General features: G+C 52.6%; 2 protein-coding genes across 5 annotated transcripts; one reads left to right on the top strand and one right to left on the bottom strand.

Moving 5' to 3' along the window:
• The first annotated feature begins 2,486 nt into the window (after positions 1 to 2,486).
• LOC120649626 (AP2-like ethylene-responsive transcription factor CRL5) lies at positions 2,487 to 6,610 on the top strand. 4 transcript variants are annotated; one of them, XM_039926472.1, is made up of 9 exons: positions 2,487 to 3,084; positions 3,275 to 3,839; positions 3,958 to 4,040; positions 4,215 to 4,223; positions 4,376 to 4,464; positions 4,566 to 4,639; positions 4,756 to 4,806; positions 4,910 to 4,986; positions 5,590 to 6,610. In XM_039926472.1, the coding sequence occupies exons 1-9, from the start codon at positions 2,730 to 2,732 to the stop codon at positions 6,210 to 6,212; spliced, it is 1,926 nt and encodes a 641-aa protein (XP_039782406.1). In that variant the 5' UTR covers positions 2,487 to 2,729; the 3' UTR covers positions 6,213 to 6,610. The 4 variants fall into 4 exon arrangements, with proteins under 4 accessions (XP_039782406.1, XP_039782404.1, XP_039782405.1 ...); XM_039926470.1 differs by having other exon boundaries at positions 4,898 to 4,986; XM_039926471.1 differs by having other exon boundaries at positions 3,955 to 4,040.
• A 6,824-nt stretch (positions 6,611 to 13,434) lies between these two features.
• On the bottom strand, positions 13,435 to 17,387 carry LOC120649625 (probable xyloglucan glycosyltransferase 9). Its single transcript, XM_039926468.1, has 5 exons — positions 16,258 to 17,387; positions 15,861 to 16,169; positions 15,485 to 15,775; positions 15,252 to 15,365; positions 13,435 to 14,442 (listed from the first exon to the last, which is right to left on the bottom strand). The coding sequence occupies exons 1-5, from the start codon at positions 16,999 to 17,001 to the stop codon at positions 13,822 to 13,824; spliced, it is 2,079 nt and encodes a 692-aa protein (XP_039782402.1). The 5' UTR covers positions 17,002 to 17,387; the 3' UTR covers positions 13,435 to 13,821.
• Between the last annotated feature and the right edge of the window lie 7,063 nt (positions 17,388 to 24,450).

Here is a 24,450-nt window from a genome sequence, read left to right as displayed (position 1 = left end):
CCGTATTTACTCTTTCTTGCTTACCTTTACTTTCCTAGTTAGTTTGATTAGGATTGGCTATAGGTTGCAAGTCTTTTGGGGTAAGTAGAGGGTAGCATAGATAAACCTTAGTCATAACTAGCATGTGTAGGCGTGTTAGGTTTATCTTATGCAATTAGATTGAGCCCTAGGTTAAAAAGCGATTAGCGACCCTATTCACCCCATCCCCCTCTAGGATCGGACACCCCGGTGATTTCTACAGCAGCACATAAAACCATTCTGGTTGTTTGCCTCAGCCACAGACAAAAAATAATGCAGGCCATCAATGAATTCTTTCGAACGTCGGTCAGCATTGTACATCCATTGCCGGTCCATCTGCATTTTAATGAAATCGATTTGAATTCTTTACACGTATCGAATAAATAAAATATATCAAACCTAAATTAAATTAAATGTAACATAACATGAATAATTAAAAGATCTACAATATCCATCATACATCTTGATTAATTAAAAGGAGTACTTAATCCATTAGAGAACTTAACAAAGGAGTACTCAACATGAAACTTAAAAATTCGGACAACAACACATAGGTTTTCAACCGTCCTTGCGTTGGAACGCAGAATGCTCTAACGGATTTCTTGCTGACGCAGAAGAAGATGGCTGAGCTGAAACCTCTGAGTTTGGTGGTGACGAACCGTAATGCCGCAAAAAATCCTCAAGATCAAACGGAGGTTCCTCGCCCCTTGCCATGCATTCTTTATATTCTTTTTCCAAATAACGGAGCGCTGCCCTATGAAAATCACTAGGTTTTTTCGACCGACGACCTACTCGAGTTGTGCCCTTCTCTCCAAAAGGACAACGATCACCCCCACCGGCGCCACTCCCTCCAGCTGCTGAAGCCATATTTTACTAAAAAATACTTTTATTTTCCACAAAATTATAAATACTTACCATTACAATGCAAATATTATTTACTATTACAATTATAATGATCAGATTAATAACTCTTGCAAATAACAATGAAATCATATAAAAATATACAAATAATCCATCACTAGAGTGTGAGCACGAACGAATGCAACACTAGGGTGTCAAAATAATCCATTCATAATACAAAAAATTCTAATATACTCATTTCATTAATTCATTCATGAATACAAAAATCAACTATCTACAATATGGTCATATATACAAGTACATCGCATGAAGTGTCTACACTCATTCTAAAAATTTCTACTATTCACATACTCATCTAAATCTAAAAGAAAATCGCACCTACATATGCAATCTAAATGTCCAAGAAATGAGCTAGCTACATATTTTCTCTATTTCTAAAGTATGAAATGAGCTATACAAGCCAAGGAAGAAGGGAAAAACAAGCCCCAAACCTTTAGCACCGATGGATGGACGGGAGAATCAAAGATCTTCACAAATGTGGTGAAGAAATGAGCAAGAACTCCCCTCTCCCGAACCAAGAACAGCAAGAACAAGTGAGCTGAATGGCTCAGGCGGGGGAGAGGGAAGGCGATAAGGGGCCAAGGAGTTTTGTCCCGGTTGGAGACACCAACCGTGACAAAAGGGGGCTCCAACCGGGACAAAATGCCCCTGCCCCCCGCTGGCCCGGCTAGCCGTCGGACCCGGGACAAAAGCCACCTATTGTCTCGGGCCCAAAAGCTGTCGGGACAAATGATCTGGAACAAAAGCCTATTTTGTAGTAGTGGTCGAAGCAAACTCAAAAGGACAAGGAAAAAAAATCCAAGCTCGGACTCCCTAGGATCGAACATCTTGTGACATCAAAGCACAAGTCAATTGGTCGCCACAAAGAGAAGAGAACCCGCCGTCTCTCGGAAACAAACTTTAAGTGAAAGATACTCTCGACAACATTCATGGCTTTGTATGATGGTTTTTTTTCTGTGAAGTTACTCGTATGCCCAAATCTATCTTGCAATGTTTTAGTGTAATATGTGTTAAATGAGTAATTAGTTTATATGTTAGTCTCCACTTATATAAGGGATCGGAATACATTATATGGTTGCATGTCAAGGTAATTTCGGAAGCCAAAACAAACTTTAAGTGAAAGATACTCTCGAATACATATGATTGCAAATCGTAAGCCAAGATTATGTCGTGTAGAATTAAATGAAACCTTGAACCAAAACAGCTGTGCAATGCACAATTTTATTATTTGTAGATACAATCTATACAGATTTCATTCTATAAAACCTACTATATTTCTTGTCATATCATTAAAAATGTTGACATAATACTATATTTAATAATGATAAAACTCTTATTAAAAATAGCGTTGGACGGCACGTGGCGCCTCAAAAATCAAGCGAGCCCAGATGCCCCCAGCTCTTCCGGCCAAGATTTTCTTGCGTGTGGGTCAAATGCGATAGCAAACTCATTCCTTTTGCACGCTTTAACGCCATCCCCACACACATTCTCCTCGCCTCATCGGTCACTCTTCTTCCTCCGTCCCGGCCCCCCCCCCCCCCCCCCCCCACATGCCACCACAAGCCTAGCTCAGCTTAGCTTATAAACATCTCACCCCCCTCGCACGGAGGCACACACACAAACCGAAGCCCTCCCTCCCATCCCCCTCCAAACGCGCGCGCGCGCGCAGGCTGTGCTAGCCATGGAGAGTGGCGGCATCATTGCGGCATGTACTCCCCAATGATTGATCTCTCATCGTCTCTTCTTCCAACCACCTCCTCCCTCCCTGCCGCCCGCCTTGTGTCCCCAAAATGACCAGCAACAGCAGCCAGAACCTCAGCAGCTGCAGCACCGGCGGGAGCGACGCGGCGGTCGGCGGCGGCAGCTGGCTGGGCTTCTCGCTGTCGCCTCACATGGCGGCCACCATGGACGGCTCCAATGCCGTGCAGGTGCAGCAGCACCACGGAGGACTCTTCTACCCTCCCGTCGTCAGCTCCTCCCCCGCGGGCTTCTACTACGCGCTCGGCGGCGGCCAGGATGGTGTCGCCACGGCGGGCGGCAATGGTGGCGGGGGATTCTACCCAGGGATCTCCTCCATGCCGCTCAAGTCGGACGGGTCCCTCTGCATCATGGAGGCCCTCCATAGAAGCGAGCAAGAGCATCAAGGTAAGCTAGTTACCAGTAGTTACTAGTTACCATTAATGGCATTGTTTCCAAGTTAAGGAAGTGAGATTTTTTAGAGTACTAGCTCGATCGTACTTGCTACAGTTGTGTTCTTGGTTGATTGGTTTGTTTCTATTCTAGCTACCCGTGTTTCTTGAGTGGTTTTGAGAACTGTGTTCTCGTGATCAATCAGGTGTGGTGGTGTCGTCGCCATCGCCGAAGCTGGAGGATTTCTTGGGCGCGGGACCCGCGATGGCGCTGAGCTTGGACAACTCCAGCTACTACTACGCTGGCGGCCGCGGCCACGGCCACGGCCAGGACCAAGGCGCCTACCTCCAGCCGCTGCACTGCGCGGTGATCCCCGGGTCCGGCGCGCACGGGCACGACGTGTACGGCGGGCACGCGCAGCTGGTGGACGAGCAGTCCGCCGCGGCGATGGCGGCGAGCTGGTTCTCCGCACGAGGCGGGGGCGGCTACGACGTCAACGGCTCGGGCGCCATCCTGCCGGCGCAGGGCCTCCCGCACCCGCTCGCCCTCTCCATGAGCTCCGGCACCGGGTCCCAGTCGAGCTGCGTCACCATGCAGGTCGGCGCCCACCCGGACCCCCACGCCGACGCCGTCGCCGAGTACATCGCCATGGACGGGAACGGGAGCAAGAAGCGCGGCGGCGCCGGCGCGTTGCAGAAGCAGCCCACCGTGCACCGCAAGTCCATCGACACCTTCGGCCAGCGCACGTCCCAGTACCGCGGGGTCACCAGGTATGCCCGCCCACACCCCCCGACCGTCCGTACGCCGTCGCCGTCGCACCCGGGCGGCAGGCGCCCGCCCCCGCACGAGTCGCTCACTAGCCGCGTGGTTTCCACCGTGCAAAAGCAGGCATAGGTGGACGGGGAGGTACGAGGCGCACCTCTGGGACAACAGCTGCAAGAAGGAAGGCCAGACCCGGAAAGGCCGGCAAGGTACGCCATGGCAGCCTACGCCATTCATCTCCCCCCAGTCCGTCCCCTACTGCTAAATATAATCTCCGAAGCTAGAGCCTAATGAACTGAACTGCACCTCCATGTGTCTCTCTGAACCTTTCGCTTCTCCCCTGGGGATGGATCAACTCCTGCGACGTGCTGCTGCCGCTGCAGTTTATCTCGGTAAGTCCGTGTACTTCTCATCCTTAATCGCTCCGACTGATGGCTAGGATCAGTAATCGCGCGTGAGTAGATAGGCACATGGTTCAGGTGTTGCCGAGATTTAAGAGGTCTCAGGTTTTGTCTCCTTTCGTTTTCTTTGTGGTTGGCTGTAGGCGGGTATGACATGGAGGAGAAGGCCGCGAGGGCGTATGACCTGGCGGCGCTCAAGTACTGGGGCACGTCCACGCACATCAACTTCCCGGTGAATTGCCTGAACGCAGCGATCCCTGAAATGTGTTTCTGATTTTGTGATGCCATTGCGTGCTGATGTTCTTGCTGTTTCCATCGTTGGAATTGATGCAGATCGAGGACTACAGGGAGGAGCTGGAGGAGATGAAGAACATGACCAGGCAGGAGTACGTGGCTCACCTCAGAAGGTAACTGACCTCGCCTGAATCCTCTTCTGATGCTTGGGATCTTTGGCTGCTATTAAGATGTGCTGGAAATGCAGATGTGTCTGTACGCTCACATATTCGATCCCCATTTGCTGCAGGAAAAGCAGTGGGTTCTCGCGCGGCGCTTCGATTTACCGAGGAGTGACCAGGTTTGTGCACACTACTGCTAGATCAATGTGAGATCCACGAGCAAGAAATCATGCTCGTAATAAGAAGTTTGGGAACTGAAACGGATGCTAGTATCTGCCGCAGGCATCACCAGCACGGGCGGTGGCAGGCGCGCATCGGCCGCGTCTCCGGCAACAAGGACCTCTACCTGGGAACATTCAGTACGTGTTCTCTTCTTCCCCCGTGACCCCTTCTTCTCATCCCCATGCTTCCAAGTCGTTACAAAGTGTTGATTCCCTCATCATGATCGCCAATGTGCCCTGCTAGCCGTTGCCTTGCCCCCCCAGAGGCTGTCACGGTTTAAGGACGCAGGGTGTCCAGTCCCAATGATCGGAGTCCGAGCGGGGGGCGCTGCTCAAATGATGCCATGCCATGCCATGCCGCTGCTCTGCAACGCCCCTGGCCCCCCCTCTCCCTCCCCAAAGAATGTTTGCTCATCCTCTGCTGCCGGCGGCGTGCTTTTTCCCCCTCGGCTCGCGCGTGCGTCGCCTCGCCGGCCCCAGCCCTCGCGTATGCACGCGCTCGCCGGGCCTCCTTTTCCTAAGGCTGGCGTCGAGCGCAGTGGGGGTCGGGGCCGGATGGGATTGGATTCCAGCGGCCGCGCTCGCACGCTCCCTCCCGATTGCGTCGCTTTCGCGCTTTGCCCGTTTGACCGGCCGCCGCCTGCGGAAAGCGCATTTCGGCTGCCGCGCGGGTGGCTGTCAGCTCGTGGTTAACCCGGCTGCTAATGGCGAGAGGCGCCTGTCTTTGTGTGCGTCTTGCAGGCACGCAGGAGGAAGCGGCGGAGGCGTACGACGTGGCGGCGATCAAGTTCCGGGGCCAGAGCGCGGTGACCAACTTCGACATCTCGCGCTACGACGTGGACAAGATCCTGGAGAGCAACACGCTGCTCCCGGGCGAGCAGGTGCGGCGCCGGAAGGGCGGCGAGGCCGGGGGCGCGGTCGCCGAGAGCGACGCCGTGGCCAGGGCCACGGCGGCGCTCGAGCAGGCCGGCAACGGCGCCGCCGCCGACACCTGGAGGATCCAGGCGGCGCGGGCCGACGGGCTGCACGGGCAGCAGCAGCACCAGGGCCTCCTGTCGAGCGAGGCGTTCTCGCTGCTCCACGACATCGTGTCCGTGGACACGGCTGGCCACGGCGGCGGCGGCGCCAGCGCGCACATGTCGAACGCGTCGTCGCTGGCCCCTAGCGTGAGCAACTCCCGGGAGCAGAGCCCGGATCGGGGCGGCGGCGGGCTCGCCATGCTCTTCTCCAAGCCCTCAGCGGCGGCGTCCAAGCTGGCCTGCCCGCTGCCGCTGGGCTCCTGGGCCTCCCCGTCGCCGGTGTCCGCGCGGCCCGGCGTGTCCATCGCGCACCTGCCCATGTTCGCCGCGTGGACCGACGCCTGAACATCCTCAACAGCACATCCATGGCGGTCGATGGGGCTTCCAAGTGGCCACTCAAAAGACTCTTTTGTTCACGTTGTTCAATTAGGGCGTGCGTGCTTAGTGTTAGCAGCTGCAGCTGGGTAAGCGTTTAGTAGTAGCACCAGTAACCGTGGTCTAATCTGCAGGTGGAGCCATGCTCGGATTTTGCTTGGCCTCTTGTGATTCATCTCCTCCATTTGGGTTGCGAGGGGAGGTTTCTTTTTGTAATGTCGAGGCCGGCGACAGATCAGCAATCCAGCATGGATTCTCCTCCTCCCATAGCCAACGCTAATTTGGAGTAGGCTGGTTGGTTTAGTGTTGATCTCCTAACTTCAACATGGAAAAAAAGCATGCCTAGTTTATCCATGTGGCTGTGCATTCTTCTGTCTGGAGTGTCCCGTGTCCATGTGCTTGAGTTCACTCGCATGCGCTGAGCTATGATCGTGCTACCGCCACCTCCCCGGCTACCGTCTCCGGCGGCGCAGGCTTTTGATCTGATCTCAGATGGCTAGCTTCAGTTTCCATGTGGTAATCGTGGTACTTGGCTAGGGTAGACAAACTGTTGCAAGGGAGTAGAGTAGAGAACTAGAGACGGCAGATCGCACACTGTCCCCGTGCGTGTGTGGCCCCCGGCGGCGCATGCGTGTCGTCGTCTTGGCGACACCGGGAGAGGAGGCCGGCCGGCGCGATGGTCCACCGCTCCGTCCACACGTCTTTTCCGTTTTCCCCCGTGTCTCGGTGAGGTAGGTTGCTGCCGGGACATGAGCAGAACCGGCCGGCTCCGGCTGTAGACGCCGCCAGCAAAGAAAGCCGGGATCCGCTCCGCCGCCTGGCGCCTACGCCCGGGGCCCGGCCCCCGGCGCGGTCGCTCCCCGTCCGTCTCGTCTCGGCGAGGGGACGGACGCGCGTGGGGCGTGGCAGACACCGCCGGATACACGGCAGAGTTCGCGCTACGGCGACGCGCGGTCTGCGGGGGGTTCGTGCGTGCACGTTCCACGCATGCGGCGGCGCGCGACGAGCTCGCCTGCGCCGGAGCCGGCGCGCGCATGTCTCTCCTCTCTCGTCTCCCGTTTTCGTGTCTGCCGCGCTCGATCGGCACCGGCGGCTTGCCCAACGCCCCAACCGCCGAGCACCCGAGCGACCTGAGGGATCTGGGCCTGGCCTGGGAGGGAGGAGAGGGAGGCTAGGCCTGTTAATCCATCTGGGCTTTGCCCGTGGTCCTTTATTGGAGGCAAAAGTCTATTTTACCTCCTCCAACTATCACCAAAGTTTGGTTTTCCTCCTACAACTATAAAACCGGGTATTTCACATCTCTCAACTTTTCAAACTGTCTATTTTACCTCCCTCGAGAGGTTTTCAAGACTGTTTGCTACAGTAACCGTAGTTTTGTCTTTTCCTTTTTTAAAAAAATTTCAATTGAATCTTTGAAAAATAATAGTAAATCACAAAAAAATCATAAAATAGAAAATCCAATTTGGTTGGACTCCACATGAGTAGATATACGCAGTGAATATATTATATGGTATACTTTAGTACAATTTTTTTACTGTAACTTTAGATATATACTTTTCTGTAATTAATTTATAGCTACAGTTTTCGTCGTCCCATTATGGTGAAATTTTTATGGTGAGCTAATCATTATATGATTGAGCTGTAGTAAAAATTTTATGATTATTAGATCATGTTTGACTGATCTATAGATTTATGTACATTACCTGCACTTGGGAAGAACTGCGACGTCGGCCCGTGCACGGTCGACGGACACGGGAACGACGACGAGGCCTGAGACGACCAGTGGCTGTCTTCGTACTGCACACGGCTTCCGAAGTTGTGCACTACCTGACGCAACTGATCACGCTGCCTCGACCATGCCTCTGTCTGCTCAAACTGGGTCATTGGGGGATCCGGCACGTACCCTCGTCAAGTAAGTCGAGCAGTCCGTCTCCATCATGTTGCAAAGGCGAAGCTGCATCAATTCAGTAAAAGTACAGTTACAGACACATGAATTATCTTATGAATATGATTATATATATATATATATATATATATATATATATATATATATATATATATATATATATATATATATATATATATATATATATGCAAATATGATGAAGAGACTCACCGCGCCAGCTAGTGCCTCCACGTGGTGCCGAGCATAGCCATCCTGAGGCCTCGCCTGGTGTGGCTGCGGGTGAGTGTCAACAAAAACCAGACGAGCTCGAGTCCGGGGTAAGTACCAGGTGAGGTAAACCCTAAAGAAGCTGTCTGTGTCTGGTCCTATTGGATGGACCAAGTGCTCGTCTGCCTGTTCTCATTGGTCCACCCACGGCTGGATCTTGGTGAGCCAATCATCAGAGCACGGCAAGCCACTCCTTGACAACCTACAAAGTGGACCACGAAGAATCGTTAGATTCGACACGAATGTATGAGCCAAGTTCATTCATAATTACCTGTGGTCCTGGCGACTGACAAGCTCCAACGCAGTGGACACCGGAAACTCCTGGCGCTGCCCAAACTGTCTCCTGACTCTCCAGGGGCGATATGCCTCAACCGCGATGTCATAAACCAGGACGGCGGTAGTAAGCCACAGGCTCGCATTCGCGGAGCAGTGCGAAGACAGGCCTGCTGGTGCACGGGTAGCCACAGCCTCTGGGCTGTAAGGCTCCCAGACAACGTCCTCGGGCGTCAACATGTCGAGCTCCGAAACAAACTCAGGATATGCGCGTCTAACCTGCGCATGAGCCCAGGACCTCTGCATTCCGAATAAGTAAAATTAAAAGTGCGCTAATGCATCATGTAACAATGAATAACGAAATTAGATTTGTTGCGAACGTACCTGACGCCAGATCCAGATAGTTCCCATAGTGGGCCTCTCGTCCTCCTCGTCGCCGTACATGGCCCCGTGGTAAGGCTCGTGGCTGACCATGGGCCGACCAACGGCTAGCCTCTCGTAGACCCATACATTTGCTTTGCAACAAAGTCGCATGATATATTGCGATGCGAGGAAAGAACTTCTGACAGCAAACAAGTGTGCTCTGTGACAATGGAACATTTTCAGTTTGACTTCCATTTTCCCTTGATTGCATGTACTCGCCATGGACATCCAGCATTCACACACTTCACCTCATATTCTTTACTGCCAGACTTTACGACTCTGAATTCTCGTTTCAATGATATTGCCCATAGTCTCACAGCATCTTTTACGGCTTCAATGTTTGGATATGTTGCACCTTGCACTACCTCATTCCCTCTGTACTCCCACTCCTGATTTCGTACATCTTCTGCGACATGACTGCAAAAACCATGCTCCTTCCACTCTTTTGGCAATGAGTACTGCTCGTCATCAGATGAGCTATTATATTCTTCCATCTCTATTGCGGTTTGGTCTTCTGCCTCCATCTCGTCCACAATGCTATGTATCATCTCTCCCGCATCAGCAAGGCCCTGTGGTCCCATGTTTTGGTTCTCTGTCTCTTCTGACTCATCTTGCTCAACATAATTGGTCTCTCTTCGAATACTCGGAGTTTCTTGATCTGCACAATGTTGGATTTCATTTTGTGTCTTCTCCCGGATTTGAACAAGAATGGCCAGAGGCCACCAACACTCTAGAGCTACTTGCATGTACTTCTGCCAGTCATCAGTGCTGTGTATCATCATCAATTCCCATAATTCACTTTCTACCTCCAAATTAACAAGAGACTGGACAGTGATCACATGTGTCAACGGATCAACATGGAACCCACGCTGCAGCCATTTACATAGGGAACCAAAACTCCTTTCCAGAGGTTTATCTATGCCGCTAGATGTGCGCTTAAAGGCAGAAAGATCTACTCCATTTGGCCCATACATAACATTGTATTCACCATAAAATACTTGAAACTGCATCTTGCTCGACATATCTGTATATCAGATAATACTTTTCGAGTTATACTCTTTACTTCACTACCTTATTCAATAATCCGTAAAAACTAAGTATGAAATTCAACTACAACGTATAAGTATTCATAACTACGTGATGACACTCAAATTCTATACTGCATATGCCAAATTCTATTCTAAATCATAATTAATTTATAAACACGTCTCTAATAGTACTGCAATTGTAATAATAAATACGTAGTACTAATTTTCTAAATTAATTTACTACTACGTAACTATAAACTAAAGTATCATTAAACTCCTACTTAAATGGTTCTACTATAGCACTAATTAAATTAAATTACTCACCCCTACTTAAATTACTCATACTTAAATATGTAGTACTTAAATATAACAATATATAAACTAAATGTACTAATCTGCAAATCACAGTGCTGAATCCGGTAGGGCTTCGCTGCTTTCCTTCTCCTCACTCCTCTCTTTTTTTCTGGATTTTTGGTGGAATTTTCGGGCTCAAATGAGGAGGGAAGAGGAGTGTTGGAGCTTATATAAGGGGGCAAACCCCGGTCGCCCGAGGGGGGGCGACAGGCCCCCCTGTCGCCCGCGGGGGGGACGGGCCCCCTTTTTTTCCAAGGACCTCGTTGCAAATTTAAAGAAAAAAATTACACTTAGGACCTGTCGCCCTTTGGGAGGGCGACCGGGGGTATTTTTGAAATATTTCAAAACGGACATATATTTTTGAAATTTTTATTTTTAAAAAATATAAAAAAGAAAAAACCGCCTCTGTGGGGCGTAGGCTGGACTGGGCTGTAAGCCATTTCATGCCTTGGGTCGTGCAGTAGAAATCAATTGTGTGACCGTAGTGGATGAGCCTGTACAGTGGACACACCGCATGCTCGACCTCCTTACGGCTACCGTGTTTACCCCCTGTCAACTGCACGTCTTTTACACATGCAAGTTATTGCGACCACCCAGTGTAGCCATGCTCTTGTTTTTTTTTTTCACTGTCCCGTGCCAGCCTCCGTGCGTGGTGTCGGTGCACGCTCCATCATATTTGCAGTACGTCAAGGCTATACCACACATTCCGTTACTCCCAACGGCCACCCAAACTGGACTAGTGGAGCCACGAGCCGGCTCCAAGAACTCCCCCAGGTGGCCCCCCTGGGCGGCTGGGCCCGTTGGCCCTGCGAATGATGCATGACGTCACCATCGTTTGAGCAAATTGAGCCACCGGCAGCATCATTAAGCAAGCTACTGCTCCCACTCTACCACAAGACTGCCACGATCGCAAGTGGTCAAGCCCACGTACCGCAGACCCATCTGGGGCAGAGACCTTGGCTTATACTGCACGACGACGGAAAGGGAAAGCTGGCTACCGATCGCTCGCCAATTGTTGTTGCGCTCGGACGGAACACCCCAAGCAGGCAAGCACCTTGTTTTTTTGGAGGGGAGACCGAATACCCCAAGCACTCGCAACCACCGCGCGCACCCGCGGCCGGACCCGGTGCTGGACGTCACGCGCGGCGCGCTCGCCTGCTCACCCCTGCCCCGTGGACCAGGAAACGAAGATGCCCACGGCAAATGGCACGGCACAGCTGCGGCGTGCGGGCGGCGCGTGAGCGCGACGGTGGTCAAGGTGGAGAAAGCCTCGGTTCCTCACAGCACAGCTCCAGTGGCGCAGAGGCGAGAGACGGAGGAGAGCGAACTTGGGTCGTGCTCGATCTCTCTTTCGCTGCCACCTGCTGATGCGTGCGCCACCGGATAAGAGTTTTTAATCGCTCCACCTCCACGCTTGACACCCGAATGCAGAGTCTACGGGTGACCGTAAACTCAGCAACTCACGGTCGATTTCCATTCCCTTCCCGTCCCCCGCAGCCTTCCGCCTACTTCCCCTTCCCCATTCTCCCCACACCATTTTCTCCTAGATCTCGGCTCCGGCCGTGGGAGCTCCGCTCTCCATGGCGACCGCGCCTCTCCCATCCCCTTCCCCTTCCCCCGCCCCCTTCCCTTCCCCTTCCTTCCGCTAGACCAGATCCATGGCGTCCGCCGCCTCCCCCTTCCTCCCTCAAGCCGCGCTTCCCTTCCCTCGTTGAGCCGGCTCCTCCCCCTCCCTGAATCTGCCGCGCCTCCCCGGTGCGCCGTCGATGGACCGCCTCCTTGGGCCGCCGCGCGCCGCCCGATCCGGCCCACTGGGTCGCTGCGCGCTCCCCGCCAGCGTCGCCGCGAGATCCGTCTCGCTGGGCCACCGCGCGTTCGCCCGCCGCCGCCGCTCGGATCCGCCTCCCTGGGTTGTGCAGCGGGGATGAGCGGCGCGGCGGGCCGCCGACGGGAGGCGGTGCCGCGGGCCGGCGGCGTCGGCGGGGAGGTAGGTTATTTTTTTATATATCAATTTTTTTTACCGACCAAAATTTTTACCCAAACTTTTTTTTCTTTTGATTTTGATGCAAATTTTTTTATTCTATAAGCATTTTTTGTTTTCGGATGGAAAATTTTTTTACTAAATTTTTTTTTGTTCTGAATGTAAAATTTTTCTTTTCAAAATTTCTCAATTTTTACCTCAAATTTTTGTTTCTAACTTTTTCTCGTCAAAAAATTTTCTCTCTCGAAAATTTCTCTTAGAATTTTTTTTCTAAAATCGGAAAACGACATAAAAAAACTAAAAATAAAAAAAACGGTCGGGAGATCGACCGTAGAGAGCCCCTACCTACGGTTGACCGTAAATTAGCATACCCCTTGACACCTCGGGGCTGCGGACAAACGTTCCATTTTATCCGAGTCGGGGGCGATGTTTCTTTTTAAATGGCCAGAAGACCAGTTCTGTTCTACAGCTGTACTACCAACTGCCAAGCACTCAGTTTCAAAAAAGGGGGGAAAAACTGCCAACCACACCGTGGCCTTGTTACCGGTGAAACGTCAGTGTTACACGAGTTCCTTTCTTTCTGTGTGATGACATGGGCTTTGAATAGAAAAATCACTGTGAATTTACTTGTACACGCGCGATCAGAAAAAGGAAAATGCACGTGGACTCCCACCCGACAGAACAGAACGACCCGGTTTGACCGGCTGCTGGAGCCTTGATCCGAAATAATTCGGGTCGTATGGATGATGGAGAAGACACAGATCTTGCTGCCATGTGACGCCGCGCACAACCCTCGACTTTCCCCGGCGCCAGGCGCAGGCGGGGACAGGTTACAACAAACACACATGGACAAGCTCACGGTGATCCGGATCTGGAAGAGCCAGGGATCTGCTCACAAGTAGGGCAAGAGGGCAGCGTGCAGCTACATCTAATCCGGACGGCTCCAGGCTTCTGATCCAGTGGCATTTCTGTGTTCCTTCATCAATCGTACAGCCCAACAGGGTGTCTCGTTTTACATCCTCGGTAGATCCCACACAAGAACACCAAAATCTGTTACAAAAGAATGGAGGGGGTGCTGGAGGAGCCACGACGCAGATTTACAGGCCGGGGAGACTCTATGTACACCTCCGATCCGAGGGAGGAGGTTCTCCTGTTCACAAGTGGGAGAGGAGAGGATCCTGTGGATCATGCCGTGCGTGCAGTCAGGACAGAATCCAGGAAGGCACAACTGCACACACAACGCATGTCTCGAGTCTCAGCCAGGGGCTGCGGCCATGACAATAACACACACATCCCTTGCAGCAATCCCCACTGCTTTTCACATCTATCAATTGCTGTTTACACGGTTTACTCGACCTGCTCGCCTATGAGGTCAAGGCCTACTAACAAGAAGGAGATGCCCTGGAACAGGAGGAAGTAGAAGTGTATACCCTGCTTCGACAGCAAGCTCCGGGCCGCGGCCGTTAGCAGGAGCATCGAGAGCGCCAGCTCCTTCTTGTATATCCGGTTGTGCTTCTTCTTCGCGTCCTTCGAAGCAAGCTGCTCCTTTGCAACCGTGTCGAGGTTAGGCGCCGAGCCCGTCTTTTGGTGTCTCAGCTCCTTGGGTGGTGCCAGGGAAATGAGATCGCCCTCCGATGAGCGGCCTGATTTCTTGGTCACCACCCACTCGTACGCGCTTCCAAGCTGGAACAGGCCAGAGATCATCGCGTTGAACTTTGTCACCGACATGGTGTTCTCGAAGAGCAGGTATGGGATGATGAAAGGGAATGACTTTGGAGAAGGGAGGATGTTGAGCAAGGACATCAGGGCCGGAATGTAGCACACAACCCAATCAGGAAGCTCAGCTTCAGGCACAAACATTGTCATCGGGAGGATGATGCAGAAGAGCGTGAAGGAGTAGAAAGGTAATATGAGCTTCCGTAGCAGGAAAAACAGAAAGATTAGGTTGGCTTTCTTCCAAAACGCAATCTGCAACAAAGCAAAATAAAGTAAATAAGGGCACAATAAATAACAGTAGGAGTCTGGAAGGCAAATAATATTGATGACAATGACAACAACATAACCTAGGAGCCAGTTGTTAGAGTAGACTATTTAAATTGCAGCATGTCTATATTAGACTACAAGTAGGCTATGGAAAAAAAATTGAGCTACAGTTCTATATTGCAGTGTGTGGAACGCAAATGATGACAAAGCATCTTAAAAGTGTATCGACCTAAGCAGCACTGAGGAAAGGTATTGCAGAGTATAGGTTCCAAGAAATGAATTGGATGGCTCCGGACATTCAGATCATAAGACATCTAGCTTTTCACTCATTAGCATGTTAATATCATTCGATATCAATCAGGAAGGACAGACATGTCCTGTATCCGAAGAAAAGAAAGCATTACTAGAATTTATTCCATCAGCATATGCAATCTTTAGCTGCTCATGCTAATTGAACAGGATATGCTAGCATGCTATTTAAAGTTGAGACTCGAGAGTTATATAGAGTTGATAAAAGTAAAATGACGCAGCAAAATTCAAGATATTGAGCTATGCAACGAAACTTAAACACAGATTGCGTGACAACGATTTTTTTTTTACCATTACTACTACTGCAAATATCAAACAAAATAGTCACAAATAGAACCAAAGGGTGCATCAAAGCACAAAAAAACCTAAATTTGCGGCGACAAGGTGACAATTATAGTTCTCTTGAGTTAACTATAACAGAATTTTGCTCATTAACAGTATAAATTGGTTATTCAGTGGTGGCTAAGAGAGATGCATTATAGTACCTTGCATTTGATGATGTCCGGTAAACAGAGCCTGAATAGCTGCATTGGACCAGAATGCCACCGATGCTGCTGCTTCCTGTAAGCCTCATAAGACTCAGGCAATTCGCACTGACACTGTCCACAATAACAAAAAGAATCAGCTCAATCGATAACTTGATAAGAACAGCAAACATGAACGGACAGCCAATTTACTATTTAGAAGATTTTCATATCCGATCCCAACGGACTAGTACCTCAACATCATTCAGGAATATAAACTTCCAGCCATGTAGGTGTGCCCTAACAGCGATGTCCATATCCTCCACTGTTGTCCGTTCCATCCATCCACCAGAGTCCTCCAATGCCTTGATTCTCCAAACCCCAGCAGTGCCGTTGAACCCAAAGAAGTTTAAGAACACCCCATTTACCTGCTGTTCCACCTCAAAGTGGAAGCAGAGATTAATATATTGCAATCGAGTCAACAGATTCTCATCCCTATTCACAAAGGACCATCTTGCTTGGACTAGCCCAAGTTCATCGTTATCCTGCAAAGGTCCCATGGATGAATCGGATTTAGAATCCTAAACAGAAGACGGCAAACAGAATTGGAAGTAATTTCCCACAATTCACCTTGAAATGTGGAACGGTGCGCTTCAGGAAGTCTGGATTTGGCTGGAAGTCTGCATCAAAGATAGCAACAAACTCGTAATCCTTCACGTAGCTGCAGCTCATGGCTGACTTGAGGTTTCCAGCCTTGTAACCATCCCTCAACACTCGGTGCCGGTACACAATCCGGGCACCTTGCTGTTGCCACTTGGCCACCTCCTCTCTGATCAGAGTCTGGGTTAGCGGGTCGTCAGAGTCATCCAACACCTGAACCAAGAAGTTGGATTTTGGCCAGTCAAGGTTGCACACGGCCGCAATTGATTGCTGATACACCTGAAGGAAACCAACAGCAAACAAATCGTCAAAAGACTGCACGTTAGGTGGCTAGAATTGCGTATTTGGAGAGACAGGCAACACCAACCTCCTTCTCGTTGCACATTGGTATCTGCACAAGTACCATGGGGTAGTACCCAGCATCAGGGTCCTCCGCATCCGGCAATGCAGGGGACTTGGGCTTGGGCTTGATGCGCTTGAGGTGGATGTAGAAGCAGCCAAGGCACTGGATGAGGCGGTCGGCGCTCTGGATGAGGAAGAGCACGACGCAGGCGTCGGTGAGGAACTGTATCCCCGGCGCAACGTAGGCCGCGCGGAAGCGCAACCAAGAGGCGTACAGCGACTCGAGGCCGATGACGGGGAGGGCGAGCGCGGAGTCGCCAAGGTCCCAGCCGTTGAGGTAAGCGCCGACCTCAACGGCGAGGAGCAGCAGGGAGACGACGAGGAAGGCCTTGATGAAGGCGTAGAATCTGGAGCGCACAACGGGGCTCTCGCCCGTGGCGGCCACCACGCCGGCCTCAGCGTCGGTCCTCCCCGCGGCGACCCTTCGCCTGGCGGCGCCGCCGAGCGAGACGGCGGCGGAGGCGAGCGAGGCGAGGCAGCCGGCGGCGCGGTGCGCCTTGAGCAGCAGCACCCACCTGATCTGCTTGGCGTTCTTGGAGCGGCCCCCCTTGCGGCGGCCGCCGGTGGCCAAGATGTCCTCGTCGTCATCCTCCGGCGAGGAGATCTCGGAGATGGACCAGTTGGGGTTCTCCATCTTGACCACCACCGGCGTGCCCCGGTAGGCGTCGCCGCCGGCCTTGCCGCCCCACAAGCCGCTCCACGGCGCCATCAATGGCCGGTCCAAGAAGCCGCCGCCTCCCCCGGCCAAGGCCACGCCTCTCGTCCTCCCCCGCTCCCAAAATAGCCACCCAATCCGCCACACGCTAATCCTGGGTCTCCTTTTTCCTTTGGCGCACCCAACTATCCCCTTCACACGAAATCCCAATGCTTGCTACCTCTGCACTTCAACTGCTGGCTCCGCTCCACTTCCGTTTGTGAGTGAGCTTATGAAGAAGAGGAGGGGAGGGATAGAGGGGGGAAGCTGCTGATGCCGCTGAGCTGAAGCAAGGGGACGGAGGACTGCGAACCAGCTCAACACCGTGTGGGTGGGGAGAGAGAGAGGGGGTTTATTTTGTTTTGCGACGATGTTCTCTCGTCTTTCCGCATGTCTGTGGGTCTTTCGCCGCAGTAGGTTTGGTAAGGCTTTTATTTGGGCGTTAATTACGCGTCTTCAGTGGTTTAAGCATGGGAAGTACTAGTAAGAGGAGAAGGGCAAAAGGGGGAAACATCGTGATAGCCCTGTCAGATTTTATTTTTTCCCACCCAAGGGCAACACTTGCCTTGCCTGCTTGTGACCGTTTAAAGCAACCTTTTTTTTTGTTGCAACGTTCATGTCTTGGAAGCAGCTCAAAATAACACGGATCTGGCAGATTTTGCTGGCGTTCATGGCCTTTTCGTTTTTCGTGTGGACATTCACATTTGAACTTTTGGTACTGCACAGTTGGCTGTATTTCTTCTCGTTACCCCCTTTCCTTTTCCCTCTGGCAATTGTGGGGCAAGCTAGCTGGGGCCTGGGGCCTCTTTCCTATCTTTAGCGCAAGATGAACATTGAACAGTTGCCCTCTCTCACGTATGCAGAAACAACCCTGTGGGTCCTGCAATTGCAGAAAGCACCCCTGTATTCGGAGGCGGCCTTCCCACCACAAGAATACAAAGTTGCGGCGCTGAGTTTCCGGCAGTATTAGGAACTGTCAAGATACAATCGGGAAAATCTCGCAGAATACGCGTTTTTCCCAAAATGCACGCTTGAGAATCCTACACGTTTCCTTGGAGAAAGCAAATCGAGGGAGCCTTTCCATTTCTGCTTCAAATGTCGACTTGCTGTTCATCTCCAATTATCCGTGGATCGGTAGTATTTTCCTTTTGGAAGGCGCCGAGTAATTATGCGCTTCCCCGAGGTCCCCCCTGCAAAAGCGAGCCCGCGAGCCGTAACTCTTGACTGGCCTGCCCCCCGTGAATAGGGCAACAGCTAAACCCGAGCTGGCCCAACCGGCGGCCCAGATCGCCACCGACGCGGCTCTTTCAAACGGGGCCGTCCGATCGCTCTGCCGGCCATCCCCCCCCCCCCCCTCCCCCCGGCCCCGTCGCGGCGTAACTCCCCCGCCGTCGAGAAAGCGACGCGGAGCAGCAGCGGGGAGAAGGGAAAGCGAAGGCGAAGGCGAAGGCGGAGGAGGGAGTGTCGGGCGCGGGCCCCGCCCACGGGGACGCAGGGGCAGAGACGGGCCTGCGGACCCAGCTGGGGCGCGGCACGGTCGGGTACTCGGGTGGTCCCCGCGCGGGGCACGTTCCCGAATCGCCCGTGCTGCCGTGCCGTGCGTCCCCTCGGCCGCTATTCAATTCCGCTGCTGAACTGCACCACACCCCGACCCCGGCTGGCTATCTCCAGGCTCCAGCTAGCCGGATCACCTCGGCGCCGTACCTGGCGCGTGCCCAGGCCTCCCCGTCCCCGTGCCAGTCCGTCAAGTACCCGCCGCCGGTCGCCGCCGATGAGATCGCTTGCTCGGTCGGCTATTCCTAGCCAGGCGGGCAGGCGGCAGGGGTGGCGGATTGCTGCCTTGCTAGATGGCACCACGCCACCGCCTCGTGCGCGCGGCGTGGCGACGTGGAGAGCTCGGCGAGGCTGGCGGCCTGGCACGCCCGTGCGGCCGCGGCGGCGCTCCTCGGTGCGGTTCCACCGGCGCCAGGCATGAGTACTCACTCAGTCTCTCCGTCCCAAAAGGAATATAAATCTCGCGCTTCCTGAGAAGTCAAATATTTTTAATTTTGATTAAATTTATATAAAAAATTACAAATATTTATGTCTTCGAATTGATGTAGTATAGAAATATATTACATGATTAATATAAAGATATTTATATTGTAAATATATATTAGTACTATTTTGTATAAATTCGGTTAAAGTTGGAATTGTTTGACTTCTCGAAAAACGAGATTTACATTTTTTTGGGGACGGAGGGAGTACATCGACGAGTCAGGAACACGTGGGCGCGTGGACGTAGACACGTGCCGTAGCTGCGGCGGTATAATACCGCATGTACGCTGCGGTAACTCAGTAAAGGCGGTGAGCTAGGGGGTGAGCCGGGGAGGCAACAAAAGCAAGCAGAGGGCCAAGCATGCATTGCGTGTACGCTCTCTCGCTCTTGTCAGAGGGGTAAGGCCTTGTTTGGTTCCAAATAAATCACCAACTTATAAGTCAAAAATTACAAAAAATACTTTATTTTGTCAAACATCCTTAGCTTATAAGTCACTCCAACTTATAAGCAATAAATAGTTTCACCCCAACTTAAAACTTATAAATCACCACTTTTCGTGTGGAGCCCACACCTTTTCCCGCGTGGGGCCCACGGCAACCCTACCTCCCCCCCTCCGCCCCGCGCCTCGCCCCGCGCCGAAGTGGCCGCCGCCGCCGCTGGCGCGCGGCCGCACCTCGCCCTCGCCAGATCTTGGCGCCGCCGCCGGCCCCCGCCACCATGGCCGGCACGTCGAGGAACTTGCTCAGGTTGCTGCGCGCCGCCCACGCCCGCCAGCTCGTTCCGCCCACGCTGCGCGCCTCCCACGCCCGCGCGGACGCCGGTGCGGCACGCGCCTCCGGCCGCCGCGACCGTTCCTCGGCCCGGGCGCCTCCGTGGCCGCTGACCCGCCGCCATGGCCACCGAGGGAGGGAGCAGGGCTCGCGCGCCATGGCCCACCGCCGCCAGGCCCGCGCGGAGGAGGGAGGCGCCGCCGATGAGGGGGCGCGGCCAGGAGGCTGGCCATGCGGGCGGGCGGGCAGAGCTCGCGGCGGCCAGGCGGGCGGGCGCCGGCGGTTTGGGCCTCCGCCTGGGAGCCCGGATCTCGCCTCCGTGCGGGCCTCCGTCCGGCGCGGCGAGAGTGCTCCGCCGGTGGGGAGGGAGAGGAGGGGAGGAGGGCGAGCGGGTGGGGATGGGGATGGGGATGGGGATGGGGATGGTGGAGGGAGGAGATTATAAGGTCCTACAACCAAACAGTCTGGACTTATAAGTTACTAGATTTAAGTCACCTGACTTATAAGTAAAGTGATTTATGGAAATCAAACATGGCCTAAGTACACTGTACACGTGGTCCGTATAGCATGGCCGGGCTTAATCAACGTGCCGCCGTTGGGCGCGGGCGGCAGCTGTCGGTCGGTGCATGACATGCACACCTCCTCCTTCAAAGGCGCATGGACGATCAGGCCGGCCTCGCATGGCAGGAACGAGGAAGCTGGAAGGAAGGGAGCATAAAACCACTGTTTGACTACGCGCGAATGTCAAGGAACGGGAGAGCTCAGGACCATTGGGTGGTCTCGGCGAGGAATATTCGGTTGTTTTATACGGTCAGAAACGTCAACGGCAGAGATCTCCTTTCGCATCGAGGAGCGGGCACCCGGTGTTGTCCCCGTGCCGACTTTTGATGCTGGTCAACTGGAGTCGTATTCTCCAATCGGATTCCCCAGAAGAACACTCCACCCCTACATCTGCATTGTTTTACCTTTTTCGAGACCGCGTGTGTGTTTTTTTTTTGTTAAAATTCTGGTCCACCCGAATTGCGCGGCCGGGCAGCGCCACGCTTCGCCGGGCGGAACTGGCGGCGTCAAGCAAACTGCGCGCTCCGCTGCGCCACACCGTGGCTTCGGCGCGTACTGGTGGCGTGGTGGTGGACGCGGACATTGTCACATTGAATAAGTTTCCCGATTGGACATGCCTCCAGGCTTTAACCAAAGCCGGATTTTTGGTCTTGTTCTTGTCGCGTCAAAGCGGAAAATAAAAGCGGATCGGAGGAGGGAAAGGTGCCGTCAAGCCCGTAATTAACGAGACGTACGGGATCGCCGGAGAAGTGGAGCCGCATGGGACGGCGCGTTTTTAAGGCTCACCTCATCGCCTACGGCCGGCTGGGCGTCTGGCCGTGGACCCGTGGTATGGCCGATGAGCAAGCTGAGGTAGGTAGGACCCCTCGCTCGATCGTGCTAACAATCTTTTTTTTTTCTTCCGGCTTTGCATCACGTTGTCGGAAAAACTGCAAGGCATGAGGCTGTTCGACTGGTAGAATGAATAGTGCTCAGCTGGTAGAATGAATAGTATTATGTGAGAGGAAATAAACCGAGATAAGCTAAGACAAACCGTGCCAAGATCAGCTGAACAACCTCCATGTGGCGAGCATGTGCTTTTCTGTTATTTTCATTTTCTTTTTTTACTTTTTTTTACGCGCCCATTCAGTCACATAACCCCTTACTCAGTTACTTGGCGTAGTGCAATGACTGTACATTGAGACATTTAGTTGTGAGGCGTAGGGTTGTCTTCCTCGTCCACGTCCAGAGCAACGTAGTAGCTCGTGCGTCGCGCGCGTGCGATCGCGTGACGGAGGACGACCGTTTGTTCTGCTTGGACAGATCCCATATCCCGCCACCGGCATGCAGCGTCCGGCTGGCCTCCGGCGATGGAGCGATGGTCCAGCTTGCATGCGAGCGAGACCGACGAAGAAGAGACAACGAGAGAGACGAGAGACGCCGTCGGTGCCGTGCCCGGCGTCCATCAGGGAGCAAACAAACATCGCGGCATCACTCGGATGTTGAGCACCGTGTCATCAGGCCGGCGTCGTTGTTACATATACCACGCGAGTAATCGAGACGTGCGAGCCGAATCGGCTACAAGCACACGCGCGGACGTCGGGAGCGGACACCTGTTTCGATTGCGCGCTCACTGCCCCGTTTGTTTTTTTAGCGCGCTAATGAATAGTGACACTTTGACCGTTTAATACGGTGTCAAACAAAGTCAGTTTACAAAAAAACAACTCTAGAACCCCGCGCTAGTGAACTTGAAGAATCTAATGAGGTCTTTGACCGCGCTATTAGATGATGGTACTGTAGCATTACTGTAGCAAACCATCGATTAATTACCGTCGTTAGATTCGTCGCGAAAAGTTACACTCATCCCTAAAATTTTTTTGCAAATAGATTTCATTCAATCATTCATGCAGGAAAAATTCTCTTCTAGCGCTAGCAGTGGCGGATGTACACCCCGGGCCACCCGTGCCATGGCCCGGGGTTCGGCCCAAAAAATTGTTGAAGAAGCCCAAAAAATTGCTGAAGAAGAATAAATATACTACTTCGCGATGACACTTGTTGTATGTTTTCTATCTTTCCATTATGTTCTCGTGTATCTTTTGAACTTCCATTATGTTCTCGTGTATCTTTTGAACTATGAGTTTGTCGACGTCCGATTTTTGTCACAACTATATTTAAAACTCGGCCCGGGGTTCAACTCAATCCTGGTTTCGCCATTGAGCGCTAGGATTCTAGGCGCATCCAAACAAGGCCACTGTCGGCCCGGTCGAGCACCTCTCCTCGCGAAGCTACCGGCCAACAGGTCCAAAGGTGCACCACTAGCTAGTGCGCCTTCCGTTCCGGCGACCACGCACGCGTGCTTCGTGATTTTTTTTTTCTCTCTTTCCATCGGGAACCCGGCGCCAAATCGGGCATAACAGCGGCGTCGCCGTCGCGGCCGTCGGGGAGCCGGCCGGCAGGCGACGCGGCGGTTAAGGGCCTTGACGGGGACGGGCGGGAGAGAGAGTGTGCGAGCATATTGGAAACGGCAACAAGGCTCACTTCTGGGAATCAAGCTGGATTGAAGGCAGAGCACCACGAGATATTGCACCACTCCTATACAAACTAGCTTGGCGCAAGAAATTGAAAGTCAGAGACCAGTTAGAGAATCACAGTTGGACGTGTGGCTTATGGCGGATGTCAACAGTTGAGGAAATGGCTGAGTTCGTCAGGCTATGGGACTTGGTGCAGGATGTGCATTTTAGTGATGACGAGGATCAGATTGCTTGGAAGTTCAATGCGGACGGGCACTATACAGCGAAATCGGCGTATGAAGTACAGTTTAGAGGCTCCTTTTGCACCTTAAGGCCCAACTGGATCTGGTCAGTGCATGCAGAGCCCAAGCATCGTTTCTTCACATGGTTGCTACTGCAAGAAAAAATCCTCACAGCAGACTTGTTGCAAGCCCAGAATTGGCCTTGCAACCCCGCGTGTCCCTTGTGTCAAACAGCTCCGGAGTCAGCGCTACACTTATGCCTACATTGCCCATTTGCGCAGAGAGTTTGGGAGCTCGTCCAAGCCTGGACCGCATGATCTGGTTTCCAAGCCAGCTACGGACATAAGCCTCGAGGTTTGGTGGCTTCACTCACTGCATAACCTACCAAGAGCACAAAAAAGAACAAAAGCAGCCGTGCTCATGTACACGACCTGGAACTTATGGAAGGAGAGAAACATGAGAGTTTTTTAAGGGAAGGAAGCTGAACCCTCAACGGTGCTGCACTTCGTCAAAGAGGAGGTCAACCTGTGTGTTTAGGGCGTGTGGCGCCCCTGATGTTTCTGATGTATCTTAGTTAGCTATGCATTTGCCTTTCATGTGTGCGGAGGTTTTAAAATTTTTATGTAATCACAGCTATATAAAACTCGGCCTTCTTCTTCTTCTAACATGATCCGGCAGTGCTCCTGCCCTAATTTTCAAAAAAAAAAAGAGTGTGCGAGTGGGAACAGTAAGCACCACGTGCTTTGGCCCCGCTCCCCGTCTCGGTAGGCTCCAGCGCGCGACGTAGGCATGCACAAGCCCGGCCCCGCCCCAGGTCCCGGGACGGCCGCCGCCGCATGTGAGCGACCGAAAGCGAGGGCGAGGTGGCCTCAGGGTTCACCAAACCGGTGGGAACCGGTCCGGTTTGACCGGTTTAGGATCCGGATCGGTTCCGGTTTCGGCCGGTACCCAACTGGCCAAAATTCAAAATTTAAATTTAAAAAATAAAAAATTCTAAAAATACTTCAAGTTGCGATGAATCTAATGATATCAAATTTTCTCAAAAATTCGTTCATTTAGTATAGTTTGCGGGGATTTAAAGTTAAATCAAAAAAGAAAAAAATGGACCGGCCCATTAAGGCCCACCGGTCAAACCAGCCGGTAAACCGGTCAAACCGGCCGGTAAACCGGTTGCACGGGAGCTTTTGAATTCAAACCGGTCAAACCGACCGATAAACCGGTCGGAACCGGTTGTACGAGAGCTTTTGAATTTGGATTTGAATTCAACCGGTTTCCACCGGTTACCGGTCCAACCGGTCCAGTAAACCGGAACCGGTGGCCAACGGTTTGGGTTAACCGGTCGGGGAAAAAAACCCTGGTGGCCT

Source organism: Panicum virgatum, chromosome 9K (assembly GCF_016808335.1).
Source record: "Panicum virgatum strain AP13 chromosome 9K, P.virgatum_v5, whole genome shotgun sequence".
NCBI classification, from domain to species: Eukaryota; Viridiplantae; Streptophyta; class Magnoliopsida; order Poales; family Poaceae; genus Panicum; species Panicum virgatum.
The sequence above is the reverse complement of the archived record's forward strand: the minus strand, read 5'-3'. Positions and strand labels throughout refer to the sequence as shown.

Bases quoted from the DNA above. Each gene is read 5' to 3' on its own strand.
- LOC120649625 (XM_039926468.1), bottom strand. From the start codon at position 17,001: ATGGCGCCGTGGAGCGGCTTGTGGGGCGGCAAGGCCGGCGGCGACGCC. The intron at 16,170-16,257 runs GTTGGTGTTGCC...GGTTTCCTTCAG, and splicing joins CAATGTGCAACGAGAAGGAG to GTGTATCAGCAATCAATTGC. The intron at 15,366-15,484 runs GTACTAGTCCGT...TATTGTGGACAG, and splicing joins TATTCCTGAATGATGTTGAG to TGTCAGTGCGAATTGCCTGA.
- LOC120649626 (XM_039926469.1), top strand. From the start codon at position 2,730: ATGACCAGCAACAGCAGCCAGAACCTCAGCAGCTGCAGCACCGGCGGG. The intron at 3,840-3,954 runs GTATGCCCGCCC...ACCGTGCAAAAG, and splicing joins CAGTACCGCGGGGTCACCAG to CAGGCATAGGTGGACGGGGA. The intron at 4,987-5,589 runs GTACGTGTTCTC...TGCGTCTTGCAG, and splicing joins CCTCTACCTGGGAACATTCA to GCACGCAGGAGGAAGCGGCG.